This window comes from Jaculus jaculus, chromosome 2 (genome assembly GCF_020740685.1).
Source record: "Jaculus jaculus isolate mJacJac1 chromosome 2, mJacJac1.mat.Y.cur, whole genome shotgun sequence".
In the NCBI taxonomy this organism is placed as follows: Eukaryota; Metazoa; Chordata; class Mammalia; order Rodentia; family Dipodidae; genus Jaculus; species Jaculus jaculus.
Genome location: NC_059103.1, coordinates 183,228,378 through 183,244,080, shown reverse-complemented (window position 1 = coordinate 183,244,080; position 15,703 = coordinate 183,228,378). Strand labels below are relative to the sequence as shown.

At 38.1% G+C, this 15,703-nt stretch overlaps 1 protein-coding gene across 7 annotated transcripts in view; it reads left to right on the top strand.

The window, feature by feature from the left end:
* The window catches only part of Csmd3 (CUB and Sushi multiple domains 3), a 1,124,273-nt gene that overhangs the window by 699,347 nt on the left and 409,223 nt on the right, over positions 1 to 15,703 (top strand). For all 7 annotated transcript variants that reach the window (XM_045143269.1, XM_045143267.1, XM_045143265.1 and 4 more), the window contains one exon: positions 2,485 to 2,623. In XM_045143269.1, coding sequence (XP_044999204.1) covers positions 2,485 to 2,623 — 139 coding nt within the window. The remainder of the gene's footprint in view (positions 1 to 2,484; positions 2,624 to 15,703) is intronic.

Here is a 15,703-nt window from a genome sequence, read left to right as displayed (position 1 = left end):
AATGACTATAGTGAACAGCATTTCACTTTTGAAATACATAATAATCCTATAGGAAGCCAAATTATCTGCTATCATAATTAAGAATAGTAAGTCATCCTCATGAAAATGCTCTCCCTAGAAAGCTTTTTAGGAAACAATATTAAATTCTGATAAGGACAATAATTTCGTTTTCTAATGAATATTCTATCTCATACAAATAACAAATTTGGCAATTGCTCATAGAAAATACTTTATTCAATTCAAATGAGGTGGACCTCATCTGAATTGAAATTCCAGCACTAGTTTGTGGCAGAAAGATGACAAGTTTGAGGCAAACAGAAAACAAGAACAACAAAAGAAAAACAAACAAAAATTTTTACTTCATAGGACATTTATAGTCATACATATATATATTTCATATATTTTTTCATATTTACTATTAATTTAGACATTTGAAGTTATTTAAAGAATGACAAGTTGTGTTGTGGTATCCAGAGTAAGAGATGTTAGAAATTCTTAAAGGTAAAATAGAAAGAAAAACATATGTAAAAATTTATACACACACACACACACACACACACATCAGAGAAAGGTTTCTAAGACATCGTCATGATATATAACCAATGTAGTTTCTGTACTTACAGTTCTACTGCAATTAGAGTCATGTAACACCATGTCTGGATAAAATAATTTTCAAAAGGGAATTTAAAAATACATCAATCAAGGGATGGAGAGATGGCTTAGCTTTTCAGGTGATTGCCTGCAGAGCCAAAGGATCTAGGTTTGATTCCCCAGGACTTACTTTAGTCAGATGCACAAGGGGGCATACACACCTGGAGTTCATTTGCAGTGTCTGGAGGCCCTGGTGTGCTCATTCTCTTTCTCTCTCTCTCTCCCCTTCTTTCTCTGTCAAATAAATAAATAAAAATGAAATATTCAAAAATGCATCAATCAATAAAATATGAACTAGTAAGTCAAAGGGAGTAGTTTCTTTTATGTTGAAATGTTGATGCAGAATACATTTACCTATTTATTTTCTTTCCTAGTAATTTCTACATTGCAAACTCTTCTTTTTTTCCAATGTGTATGTAGAATGAAAGGGAAATGGCAGCGAGTAGCTACAGGAAGAAACCATTGCAGCACGGGCATACTAAGATCTGTGGGATAAAATACTCACTCTGGCAATAGAATGGGTGATAGTTACTGTGGGTGCAAGAACTAGTAAGAAAGGTAATTCTGTGATTTCTGTACTCCAGGGATAAGACTGTACTCATCTAAACTTCAGTCTTAGAACTGGAGTAGAAGAGTGAGCTTCAGGATGAATTGAATATAGAAAGAAATGGTTAAAGTAATGTAGACAGGAAAAATGGAAACATCGAACTTTCTGGCTGATGCTTTTGGATAGATGGAAGTTTCATTTTCTAAGTCAGGAAATAACAGAATGGAAAGAGCTGTGACGTCTGTTTTGTAAAACTTGACCTGAAAATGTTTTTGAGACTTTCCAATCTTGGGAAATGCATGTACCTCTCTCTGTAAGTAGTGCACCTAGCTCCACAAATGATGAGCAGGATATAGTAAGTACATAAATCATTGGAACCACCATGTGCTTGTAGTATGTTCTTTCAGGGTCCAGTTTAGGGGAATGCAGACAATTAAATAAAATAAAAAACATAATAATAAACAGAGATTTCTCTTTCACACACACACAAAAAAAGTCAGATGTGAATACATGAGTATCAAAGTCACTGCATGTTTACAAAGCAGTATGATAAACTAGGATACAAAGGATGTTGTTTTAACAGCCTAACTGAAGGTGGAGATGAATCAGCAGTTTAGAAAGAGCACACATGTCACTGAATTGATGATGATGGTAAATTGTTGTATCAACTCTGGAAGAAAGGAATCTAAAAGCATAAAGAGCATGAGGGATCAAATGGCAGGATTTGATAGCAAAAATGAGAAAACTAGAGAGAGAAAGCAATGCTTACAGTTTATACTTTTGTCAAACTGTGGGGATGTAGAACATGATGAAAAGGCAAGTATGTCTCTATGGGAAATATATCAGAGACATCTGGATCTGGATGATCAGTTTATTAGCTGACATACTAAGCTTTAGCCATGCCACAGTTTTAAAGCAAATCACCTCTTTAAAATTAAAACTAATCATTTATTACCAGAAGTAAGTAAATAGTCTTATCTTTACCTTAGACTAATATAAACTAGCACTGAATACATATGTTCAGAGGTACATTTAAGTTATTATTAGACAAGCTATGAAGGCTCATGCCTGTAATTTCAGCACGTGGCAAGATAAGGCAAGAAGGTTGCCATAATTTTGTGGTTAGCCTCAGTTTAACCAGGAGTACCAGTACATCCAGGGCTACATAACCAGATGCTGTCTCAAAAGCATTTCAAAAAGTAAAGTAAAATTATTGTTTGTAGTACAATAATTTTTCAATTGATTCTGAATGTCTATTCTTCTTGTTCTCTGATTTTCTTTCTCAGCTCCATGTGGTGGACACTTTTCAGCTCCAAGTGGCGTGATCCTCTCCCCAGGATGGCCAGGGTACTATAAAGACTCATTGAATTGTGAGTGGGTGGTCGAAGCTGAACCTGGACACTCTATCAAAATTACATTTGAAAGGTCTCTGCGAATATTTTGTTCTATCCTTTAAAGAAATGGCAGGATCAAAGCATAGTTAGCATTTGCTGTTTCCTTTACCACATCAGTGAATAATTTCACTCTAAGAATCCATTGCTATGGCCAGAATGCTTCTGCAGATTTGTCCCATTGTAACCTTGCAGCCTGATTTAAAGTTACTTTTCTATTTGTTTAATTGTGTAGCTGTACTATTGAGATACGAAGACAGACGTTTTCATTGTATGTACATGTGTAATGCTAAGATATTAGTATGTGACCTACCAATGAATGGGTTTAGCTTTCCCACATTTGAAGGGTCTGCAACCATACTTCTAGATTTCAAGAGGCAGTAGTGCTGTAAACACATCCAAAATAATATTGTTTTGCAGCATAAGACACTGTTGGCCACTGCATTGTAGGCACACTTACATGACTGGAAAAATTGCTAAGACACTGCATGTTCAAATGACTGGACACCTGACTGCTTCACCCACTTAAAGTTAACATCACTGATCATTTAAAGACAATATCTTCAAATATTATAATAATGAGTATTTGAGTACTTTAAAAGCTAAAAAATGAAGCTTCTGGTGTATTGTTGTATACTTATACTCAAATGAGAATAGACTATTCTAATGCCCCAAACATTTGCTTAAAATATGGACATTGTTATGTGAAAAATTCATGCACCTCTTAAAATCCACATGTAAAATTCTTTTGACATGTGTGCATGCAGCATACATACATACATACATGTGTGCATGTGACAAGTGTACATGTGTGCATGTGTGTTTTCAAGTTTGTGGGCACACAAGTAGTGGCTAATATCTTTGCAGTATCACCCGTCCCTTTATCCTTGATCCTTTATCTTTTCCAAGATTTTGTTTTGTTTTGTTTTGTTCTATTTTTTTGTGTTTTTGAGGTAGGGTCACTGTAGCTCAGGCTGATCTGGAATTCACTATGTAGTCTCAGGGTGGCCTTGAACTCATGGTGATCCACCTACCTCTGCCTCCCAAGTGCTGGGATTAAAGGCATGTGCCACCACACCAGGCTTCTTCCAAGAATTGGTTTTATTTTTTATTTTTTATATTAATTAGTTTTGTACTCAGTGAATACAGTCAAGTTGATACCTTTGTAGCCTTTTTCCTGTCCTCCCCCTTCCCTTTTCCCTCCTTGTTGAGGTATATGGGTCATGCATTGTTGAATTAGCCCACAGTTATGGGTAGGAGGAAATGTCTCTGCATATCATGACTCAACTTGTTGCTCTGACATTCTTTCTGCCCCCTCTTCTGCAAAATTTCCCTGAGCCATATTGAGTTCATTTTAGATCTGCTTCAGTGATGAGGTGTTGGGAGTCTCTGTGTCTCTGGATATCTGATTTAGTAGGAGTTGATTGGTCTCTGTGTAGATCTCCTTCACCCTTGTGCTGTGCTGGTACCAGGTTCACCAAGGAAACAGCAGCACCCTTGCTTGTTTTCTTAGTTTCACCTGGGGCCCATTTGAGGTATGATGGGGTGGTTCTCTCCTTATGATCTGCATCTATCTGAAAAAGAGAAGCAGATTCTCTGATGGAGAGTAAATGTTGCACCAGATAAATGGGATAACCCCTTTATTAAGAGAGAATTTAATAGGTGTAGGCCCTCTGGTAGCCCACAATTGGTAGAAGCTTGATAATGGAGAGTGGACTCATTTTTGAAAATGGTTCTGACTTGTTTCCCAGCTCCAGCTATGGGTCCCATTCCACGGAGTGGATCAGTTAGCCAAATCAAGAGTAGTTGGTTTCTCACCATGGCTGTGTGCCACTATTGCACTTGTGTGGGCATCACAACAGGTTATTTGCTGCTAAGTAGGCTAGACCATGAGTTGCTTGGACAGATATTGGTCATCATCTCCCAGTCGCCCATGTAGCACCTTCTGGCACTAGATGTGCTGACTGTCCGGGGACTGACTGTCTTCTAGCTTCCAGCCATGCCATTCCATTTTATGTGTCAACTGCATATGGTGTCTTCAGCAGTAGGGTCTTACCACTAACTTTTGGTGGGTCATCAAGTACTCTGACAGAAATCTGTCATTCTTTTAGGAAACCTTGTAGGTTTCTCTGCTCAAAAGCTCATTGTGGATGATAGCCACCTGCTGGTACTGGGAGTTACAGGTCAGTGCCCACAAGAGAAGGAAGAAAAAGATAAGAAATATAAAAGAGTTAGAGAGAAAAAAAGACAAAGAGAGAAGCAGTAGAAGAATAAGGTCAGTCTTATTGTACCCTCTCCTGTTCCTTGTGACTCAGGTGTTCCCTCTAAGGGCCTAGTGAAGCTTCAACCGTTTGGTCTGCCTTTTAGAATGTAGAATTTTATGGTACCATTGCCATGTGGGTCTAGATTTGTGTCCCCCACTCCTTCCCTTGCCCTCTCCTTCCTCTCCACCCATCCTATTGTCCAGTCCTCAAGATGCTTGCTGGGTATGTTGGCATTTCCTCATGGGTTTCTGTCCCTCCCATATTTATCAGAGTAAATTTAAAAATAGCTATTACTTTAATATCCACAGCAATTTACTGTTGTGATTCACTGAGTATACAACCAGGTATTTTTTTTTTTTAATTTTTATAGTCAGTGAATACAGTCAAGTTGGTACCATTGTTTGCATCCTCCCTGTTCTCCTCCCTCCACAGTGACCCACCTTGTTGGGGTATATAGGTCATGCATTGTTGGGTTAGCCTTTAGTTTTGGGTAGGAGGAAATGTCTTCATGTGTCATGACACAATGTGTGGCTCTGACATTCTTTCTACTCCTCTTCCACAAATTTTCCCTGAACCATGTTGGGATCATATTAGGTCTGCTTCCATGTTGAGATATTTAGTGCCTCTGTGTCTCTGGATATCTGGTTTGGTAGGGGTTGATTATTCTCTGTATCTATCTTTTTCACCTTTGTGCTGGTTCACCAAGAAAACAGCATTCTTGCATATTTCCCCAATTATTCTTCGTTTCATCTGGGGCCCTTTTTGAATTTTTTTTTTGTTTATTTTTATTTATGTATTTGAGAGCAACAGTCAGAGAGAGAAAGAGGGAGAGAGAGAGAGAGAGAGAGAGAGAGAGAGAGAGGAGAGGAGGGTGGGCATGCCAGGGCTTCCAGCCACTGCAAATGAACTCCAGACTCTTGCGCCCCCTTATGCATCTGGCTAACATGGGTCCTGGAGAATTGAGCCTTCAAACAGGGTCCTTAGGCTTCACAGGCAAGTGCTTAACTGCTAAGCCATCTCTCCAGCCCTTTAGGGCCCTTTTGAGGTATGAATTGTTTCTCTCCTTAGGATCTGCATTTATCTGAAAAAGAGAAGCAGATTCTCCAACAGAGAGTAAAGTTAGCACCAAGTAAATGTGATAACCATTGTTTTTTTAGAGAGAGTTTTACAGAGAGTGGGTTCATTTTTGGATATGGTTCTGACTTGTTTCCCAGCTCCAGCTATGGCTTCTGTTCCACTGAGAAGATCAGTTAGCCAAATCAAGAGCAGTTGGTTTCTCACCATGGCTATACACTACTATTGCACTTGTATGAGCATCACATCAGATTGTTTACTGCTAAGTAGGTTAGGCCATGCACTGCCTTGACAGATATTGGTCATTATCCCCCAGTTGCTTATGTAGCACCTTCTGGCACTAGACATGCTAACTGTCTGGGGACTGACTCTCTTCCAGCTTCCAGCCATGTCACTCCATGATACGTACCAACAGTGTATGGTGTTTTCAGCAGTAGGGTCTTACCCCTAACCTATGCTGGGTCATCCAGTGCTCTGACATAAATCTGTCTTCTTTTTGGAGACCCTGTAGATCTCTGTGATCAAAAATTTATTGTTAATGATAAACACCTGCTGGTACCATGAGTTACAGGTCAGTATCCAACAAGAGAAAGGAGGAAAGGATAAGTGATATAAAAGAGATAAAGAGGTGAGAGGGGAAAGGGAGAGTGAGAGAGAGAAGCATAAACAGGAGGAGATAATGGTCATTTTTTATTATTACCCTTTCCAGGGCCTTGAGATTCAGATGTTCCCTCTAAGGGCCTGGTGGAGGTTCAACCATTTGGTCTGTCTTTTAGGATGTAGAGTTGTATAGTACCATTGCCTTTTGGGTCCAGTTTGGTGTCCCCCACTCCCTCCATTACCCTCCCCTCCCTCCCCACCCTCCCTATTGTCCAGTCCTCAAGATGCTTGGTAGGTATGTCAGCGACTTGAGTAGATTCAGGTTAGGAGCTATGCAGCAATTATCTTTCTGTGATTGGGTGAGTTTGCTGAGAATAAGCTGTTTCAGGTTCGACTATTTTTCTTCAAATTTCATTGTGCCATTTTTCCTTACTGTTGTATAGAATTCCATTGTGTAGATATACCACATCTTGGTTATAGATTCGTCTAATGATGGGCATCTGTATTGATTCCAGTTCTTAGCTATTATGAATTGAGCAGCTATGGTTGAGCAAATTTCTCTGAACTGAGGCATGGAGATCTTAGGGTAAGTGCCCAATAAGGGAATAACTGGGTCTGTTGGTAACTCTATAGTCAGGTTTTTTTAGGAGTCTACATATTGATTTCCAAAATGTCAACCAGGCAATTTTTTGCAAGTGGGAATGATCTTGCTTTCTTTGCCTATTTTATAATTAAGGTTTTGTTTTCTACATTATAGAATAGTTTTGTCCTACGAAGAGTTCATCCCTTTTCTACCTACCAGCTAAATAAAATTGTAGATGTCCTTTAAAATCACATTTTTTTTCCTTTTCTTTCTATATTCAATTTAAAAATATTGCATAAAATAAAATGATTTTAATAATAAATTAGTTTCTGTGGTGCGCACATAAAATGCATTGTGATGTGTAAACCCGTCCTTTGATATGCTACTGTAGTTAGTCACCATTAAATAAAAAGATGGCTGATGACTTTCAGCACAAAGTAGGGTACATAAGAAATAGCTAGCTCTGAGCCAGCCATGGTGGTGCATACCTCTAATCCCAGTACTTGTGAGGCAGAGGTAGGAGGAACACCTTGAGTTCAAGGCTACATAGTGAACTCCAGGGCAGCCTCAGCTAGTGACACCCTACCTTGAGAAACAAAAGACATGAAATAATAATAAATAAAACAGCTGACTTTAAAAAAGCTACTCTTGGGCTGGAGAGGTGGCTTAGTGGTTAAACTCTTGCCTATAAAGCCTAAGGACCCCGGTTCAAGGCTCAATTCCCCAGGACCCACGTTAGCCAGATGCACAAGTGGGTTCACATCTGGAATTCATCTGCAGTGGCTGGAAGCCCTGGCATGCCCATTCTCTCTCTCTCTCTCTCTCTCTCTCTGTCTCTCTGTCTCTCTGCCTCATTCTCTGTCTGTCTCTCTCAAATAAATAAATAAAAATAAACCAAAAAAAAATTTTAAAGCCACTCCTGCAGTTTAGTGTACATACTTTGAAATTTTGGACTGTGGAACATTTGTGGGACTATTTTGTTGGTTCAAAATTATGAAGAGGTATTTTTTAATCTCTTCTCAAAGTGTTCCCTACACAAGTGTCCTTGCTGCTGCAGGACCAATTTGTTTGGACCTTTCGTATTGACTAAAGTGAATTCAGTTAAACTTTGCAGCATAGATACTTAGATTCTTACCAACTTATCTTCTTAGTGAAGTTTCTCCAACAATTTTAACAAGATGTAACATGAGTAAATTCATCAATACTTCATTTATTTTGTGTAAAGGTAGTTATTTGCATGCTTTTCATTACTGGTATGTCTTTTTATCTACATTAAAACACTTTTTAAAAATTTTTATTTATAGGTTTCTCTTTCTCTCTCTCTCTCTCTCTCTCTCTCTCTCTCTCTCTCTTTCTCTCTCTCTCTCTTTTAATTAGTTTTCTATTCAGCAAATACAGGCAGTTTGGTACCATTATTAGGCTCATCCATGACCTACCCCCTCCCCATTGGCCCCTCCTTGTTGAGGTATATGGGTCGTTCATTGTGGAGTTAGCCCACAGTTATTGGTACGATAAATGTCTCTGCATATCCTGACCCAACATGTGGCTCTGACATTCTTTCCACCCCCTCTTCCTCAAAATTTCCCTGAGTCATGTTGGGTTCATTTTTGCCTGCTTCAGTGATGAGGTGTTGGGGGCCTCTGAGGCTCTGGCTCTCTGATTTCGTAGGAGTTGGTTTTTCTCTGTGTTAGTCTCCTTCCCCCTTGTGCTGGTATCTGGTTCATGAGGAAAACAGCAACCTTGCTAGTTTCACTAATTTTCCTTAGTTTCAGCAGGGGTCCTTTTGAGGTATGATGGGGTGGCGCTCTCCTTAGCATCTGCATCTACCTGAAAAAGAGAAACAGATTCTCCAATGGAGAGTAAGTTAGCTCCAGGACAAATGAAATAACCCTTACTTTTTTTTTTTTTCTTTTATAGAGAGTTTAATAGGTGTAGGCTCTCTTGTAGCCCATGATTGATGATAGCTTGATATTGGAGAATGGGCTCATGTTTGGATATGGTTCTGACTTGTTTCCCAGCTCAGGCTATGGGTTCCATACCGCTGAGGGGATCAGTTAGCCAAATCAAGAGCAATTAGTTCCCCACCATGGCTGTGTGTCACCATTGCATTTGTGTGGGCATCACAACCGCTTATTTGTTGCTAAGTAGGTTATACCATGAGTTGCTTGGACAGGTGTTGGTCATTTCCCCCAGTCACGCATGTAGCACCTTCTGGCACTAGACATGCTGACTGTCTGGGGACTGACTCTCTCCTGGCTTCCAGCCATGCAGTTCCATTTTACGTGTCAGCTGCATATGGTGTCTTCAATAATAGGGTCTTACCTTACCTTAACCTTTGGTGGGTCATCAAGTACTCTGACAGAAATCTGTCATTCTTTTTGGAAACCTTGTAGGTTTCTCTGATCAAAGCTCATTGTGGATGATAGCCCCATGCTATGTACTGGGAGTTACAGGTGAGTGTCCACTAAGAAAATGTGGAAAAAATATAACTAATATACAAGAGTTAAAGGTGGAAGAGAGGGAGAGAGAAAGGGAGGGGGAGAGGGAGGGAAGGAAGATGTAGAAAATTTAGGTTAGACTTGATCCTACACTCTCCAGTGTCATGTGATTCAGGTGTTTCCTGTAAGGGCCTGGTGAAAGTTCAACCATTTGGTCTGCCTTTTAGGATGTAGATTTTTATGGTACCATTGCCATTTGGGTCGAGATTAGTGTTTCCCACCCCTTCGATGCCGTCCCCACCCTCCCTGCCTATCCTAGTATCTAGTCCATGAGATGCTTGGTGGATATGTAAGGTACCTTGGGTAGATTCAGGTTAGGTGCTGTAGATGAGTGAGGCTATGTGGTGATTTTTTTTTCTGTGACTGGGTAAGTGCACTGAGAATGATTTGTTCCAGGTTCATCCATTTTTCCTCAAATTTCTTTGTATCATTTTTTCTTACTGCTGGGTAGAATTCCATTGTGTATATATACCACATCTTAGTTATCCATTCTTCTAGTGATGGACATCTGGATTGATTCCAGGTCTTACCTATTATAAATTGAGCTGCTACAAACATGGTTGAGCAAATCTCTCTGGCCTGTGGTTTGAAGGTTTTTGGGTAGATGCTCAGTAAAGGAATAATTGGGTTTGTTGGTATCTCTATAGGTTGTTCTTTAAAGGTTCTACTCTTTCATGAGATTCATTTACTTAGAATTTAGATAGGTTAAAATCTGAATTAAAAGGTAAGTTTCAGTGCTGGAGTATGTGTGCAGTTATAATAACAAGTCCAGGAGATTAAGAGCCTGGGATGAGGAATAAGTCTAAGGCTTGAGAGAGTTCTAGCTTCTTCCTGGAGAGGACATTAAGAGGACCTACCAATTGTACCTCATTCTTCACCTCTAAATCATCCACTTACATTTACATCTCACAGCACCTTCATTTACTTCATGCCAATCATTAACAAAGCCATCCCTTGCAAGTTAGCAGAATGTATGAATGAATAAGGAGTTAATCCTTCCTAAGCATTTGTCAGTTGTATTTTCAGTACTTGGGAATAAAACCGAACAGACATGTCAATACTTTTCAGCCATATTTTATATAAAAAGATATTTCTAAATCTCATGATATTTTACTTATTCATAAAAGGGAGGAACAAGAAGCTTATGGGTGCCAAGGCCTCTTGCCACTGCAAACAAACTTCAGATGTTTGTACCACTTTATGCATTTGGATTTACATGGGTACCAGGGAATTAAACCCAGGCCTGCAGGCTTTGTATTTCAGTACCTTTATCTACTGAGCCATCCACCCAGCCTTTTTAAATGTCAAACTTTCTTAAGTGAACTGTTGCTTTTGAGACGTGATCCTTCTATTTGATCCTCCTTCACACACATGAAGGCATATAAATCTTTGACATAAAGTGATTTGAAAGACAATTAGGAGAAGACTTCCTCCTTAAAACCCTTGTCAGGATATGAGACATGACTTGAGTATTTTCCATATTATTTTGGCAAAGAAAAACAAAAACAAAAAAACATAAGTCCCTTTTGGATAATACACACCTTAGCCAACCATCACTGTTCCAACAGGAACAGTGCAGTGAAAACAGGACAAGCAAGTTGAGAATTCAATGGGCGTTACCTATCCGTTACATATATAATAGTCACTTTGAAATCAGACATATGCATGCTTTTGACTTTCTTGTAGATCGACCATATAATATGGTGGTGCTTCATTTCTAGATGATCTTGACAAAGGTAACCTTGAGAAGTATATAACACTTGATTTGGGGGAAGAAAATACCAAATTTCTTTTTGTGTTTTTATAGTTTTTCTGTTCAATTAATATTTAATTAGCATACAGAATAATAAGTTTCAATGTGACATGTTCATACTTATATATTATCATACCTTGCTCATATGAACCCCCTCCCTATCTATTCATTCCTCTTCAACCTTCTTGCTGGTTTCCTTCTTCCCTGATTACATTCACATTCCCAGCCAAATTATAGTCATGGATTTTTAAAGTTATAGCACTTGCTTGCCACTGGTCATAAGTAATAGTAGCTAAGTTTAAAAGAAAATTTTAAAAGTTAAATAAAATGTTAACATTGGTGGCTGAGCCAGAGACAGAGTTGGGTGCTTACTATCCTAGCACTCAGCAGACTAATATAGGATAACTTTTATGAATTACAGACCAACCAGGGCTACATAGTGACACCAGGGTTAATTTGTACTATATAACATTACTCTCTCTATATATATATATATCTATCTCTCTGTGTCTGTCTCTCACACACAGATGGAAAGTATGGAATATCTATTTTAAAAATTTTGTCTGTGTTTTCAAATGAAGCAATCAATAGAATTGATCTACAAAACTAAATTATCTACAAATATATTTGTTATTTGTTGCTGTTTGGAGATTGTTTCAAGCAGTGATGAAGTCAATCAAACCTTGGAAAATGTAATTTCTTAACAGATACAAGATTAAATAACAGTAAAACCAACACACATTTTTAAAGTTATTTACCTCTTACTGATATTTCCAAACATTTAACAGATCTTCTTCGGAGATGCAGAAAGGCAGTTTTTTTTTTCCTTCCCACACTAAATGTTCTCAGTACCTGACATCATCTATCTCTTAGTAAAAGGAATTCATTTTACTATCAGTCATCTAAACTTTTTCTATTCATTTCTTCTCCTCAGGAGCCTGACCACATCTATTAGTGTCAGTTTCCCAGAGATTTTTTTTTTCTCTTTTCTTCTTCTTTTATATTAGTTTTAAGTTAATAAAATGATTTTATTTTAGTTAGTCAGTTTGAATTGCAAGAGTAGGTTTGAAAGACAATGAAATGAAAAGAATGCATCCAATTTCATTTCTAAAATCATCTTAATGGTTCTATAATCTTTGTTTATCCTACACAAATTAAGTATCCTAAATGAGCCATAAATTGAGGCATTACATGAGAAATTTGTAGAACTATAAAAAAAAAAACACCGTATGAAAGGAAAGTATTGTGTAGCCTTATTTCATTGTGCCTCCTATTATAATTTTACAGTCAAAAACACAAATCAAGAATGATTTTTAAAAGCTCATCAGCCACTGATCTGGGTTCTCTAGATCACTAGGAATACTGCTGCTCTATTATGTCCCTTTATGTTTTAATTCAAAGCAACCTGTGACTCTTCTGCACATTACAAGCTGGCTAAAAGCTCACTATCAAAGTGAAACTCCAGCTTCAACATTTGTAAAGCTTGATTACAAAGCAGCCAAACAATGGATTCAAAATGTCTAATTACCTTATTATTTATTTCAAGGACTGTTTTAATTATCTTCACATTACTGACACAAAGCACCAGACCAAAGGCAGCTTGTGGGAGGAAAGAGTGTGTTTGGGATTATAGTTAGGAGAGGAAGCTCCATGAAGGCCAGAGAAAGATGGCACATGTAGAGGCTGAAACACACCTTGCCCTAATAGGTGAACATAGCAGTGTGGGTGTGACCAGAATACTGGCAAGGGGAACTGGCTATTGCAACCATAAGCCTGTCCTCAACAACACCCCTCCTTTAGCAAGGCTCGAATTCCCAAATTGCCACCAGTTGGGAACCAAGCATTCAGAACAAATCAATGTGTGGATGATACCCAATTGAAACTACCACAAGGACTTACTGTGTTCTTATACCTTTCCTCTTTTCTGTATTATTACAAATTTGTTTTCAAGAAAAACAAATCTTCCAAGTTTGTAAAATTAGAGGCAAAATAAATCTAACATTGACAGAAAAAAATTAAAATCTTCAATTACTACTCCTCACTGGCATAGAATTGTATATTTCATTTTGATGACACACGCCATTTCCATAATCATATCAGAGTTGATGCAATGTGATGAGGTAGCTTCTGGTTTTGTCAGGCACTCACTTAACGCTGGACATTTGCTCAGAAAAAGCATTTCTTTGTCTGAAGGAATAGTGTATTTTAATCATGTAGTATATGGTGGAAAAGACTAGGAATCAGGACAGAAAAAATATTCTCTCAAAATTGTTGAATGTTTTGAACTAGTTTTTTTTTTTTTTAATTTAAATGTGTACTCATTCAGATTGACCTTGAAGTCTCAATCCTCCTGCCTCTACTTCCCAAGTATTTGTATTAGAGATGTATGCCACTATTCTTAGATTTGTATTGGAATTTTTGTCACTACAGCTTTTTATTTTATTTTATTTCATTTTTGAGGCAGTTTCAGTATGTATTTGATGTTGCCTTTGAGCTTGCTATGTAGTGAGGCTGATCTGAACAAAGATGCTTCTGCCTCAGTCTCCCGAGTGCTGTTATTACAAGCATGTACCATCATACTTGACTTACAAATTATTTTTGAATGCATACAAGAAATAACTAGAGAAATATTGAAAATGCTTTGGAAATGCATTTAAATGAGTAAATGCTTATTCCTGAAGTAGCCGATTGAAATTGATAATTAAAAAAATAAACTTAGCAATTATTGTAGAAAAAGGAAAGATATGTCACTCTAAAGTATATTCTAAAGAATATATAAAGTATATATTCATTCATCCAGTAAATATTTATTTAAATTTACCAATGTGCCATCAAATAAATTAATCCAGATTTTTTGGAACTCATGCACATTAAAAAGAGATAGATGTTAACAGCATGTGCAACTGTTATTAGTGTGATGAAAGACAGAGTAAGTTGCTTCAACTGTACAAGAGTAGCACTAGATTATGAGGTTGGAGGAGGTCTTCAGTTATGTAAAACAGGAAAATCATGTGGGAAAACCGTAGAGAAGGTAGATAAAAAGTGTTCTAGACTATTAGATCATGGGGGCCTCTCAGTACTGTGCTCATGTTTCCATGAGTCCAAATAGAGTCCTCTCATAAAACAACTCTGATCTAAATTTACAATGTGGTATCAAATTAAAAGTGCAGGAAAAGAACACAAAACATAGTTTTTATTTTACCAGGATGTGTGCAATGTCTTTTAAGAATAGCTCTGTTTTTGGGCTGGAGAGCTGGTGTAGCAGTTAAGCACTTGCCTGTGAAACCTAATGACCCCAGTTCAAGGCTCGATTCCCCAGGACCCATGTTAGCCAGATGCACAAGTTAGAACATGTGTCTGGAGTTCATTTGCAGTGGCTGGAGGCCCTGGTGCTCCCATTGTCTCTCTCTCTCTCTGCCTCTTTCTCTCTCTTTGCCTGTCACTCTTAAATAAATAAATAAATAAATAAATAGAAACAAAAAGAATAGCTCTGTTTTCGTGTGTGTGTGTGTGTGTGTGTGTGTGTGTGTGTGTGTGTGTGTGTGTGTGTTGTTGTTGTTGTTGTTTGTTTTTGTTGTTGTTTTTCAAGGTAGTGTCTCCCTTTAGAGCTGACCTGGAATTTACTATGTCATCTCAGGGTGGCCTCAACCTCATGGTGATCCTTCTGCTTCTGCCAACTGAGTGCTGGGATTGAAGGCATGAGCCACTATGGCTGGCTTTTTTTAAACCCCTCTGTTTTGTTTTTTTCTTTTTTTTATAGCTGATAAAATAATTCTATCTTTTAGAATCTGAGGACAAGAGAACAATAAGTGAAATGCTCGTGATAAAACCAACTAGTAGTTATTAATAAAGGAACTTAATGTTGAGGTGCGCCTCTATATACATATGTGTGTGTGTGTGTGTGTGTGTGTGTGTGTGTGTGAGAGAGAGAGAGAGAGAGAGAGAGAGAGAGAGAGAGACAGACAGGCAGATAGAGAGAGAGGGAAAGGGTCTGCCAGGGCCTTCAGCCACTGCAAACTTCATATGCATGAGCCAACTTGTGCATCTGGCTTACATGGCTACTGGGGAATTGAATCCAGGTCCTTGGGCTTCACAGACAAGTGCCTCAACAGCTAAGCCGTTTCTCCAGCCCAAATCTGACATATTTAATTTCTAAATATCCCAATTTTCTTATCTGTGTATAAGAGCACTAAATTAACATTGTTGGGAAAATTAAAAGAAATAAATGTAGGTCAATTTAATAGAGCTTCAAGCATTTCAAACACATTAAGTACGTCACCATCACTTGTCATTCACTTGTAATTAGAATTGTCACATAGTCATACTGTCTACAAAACTATGA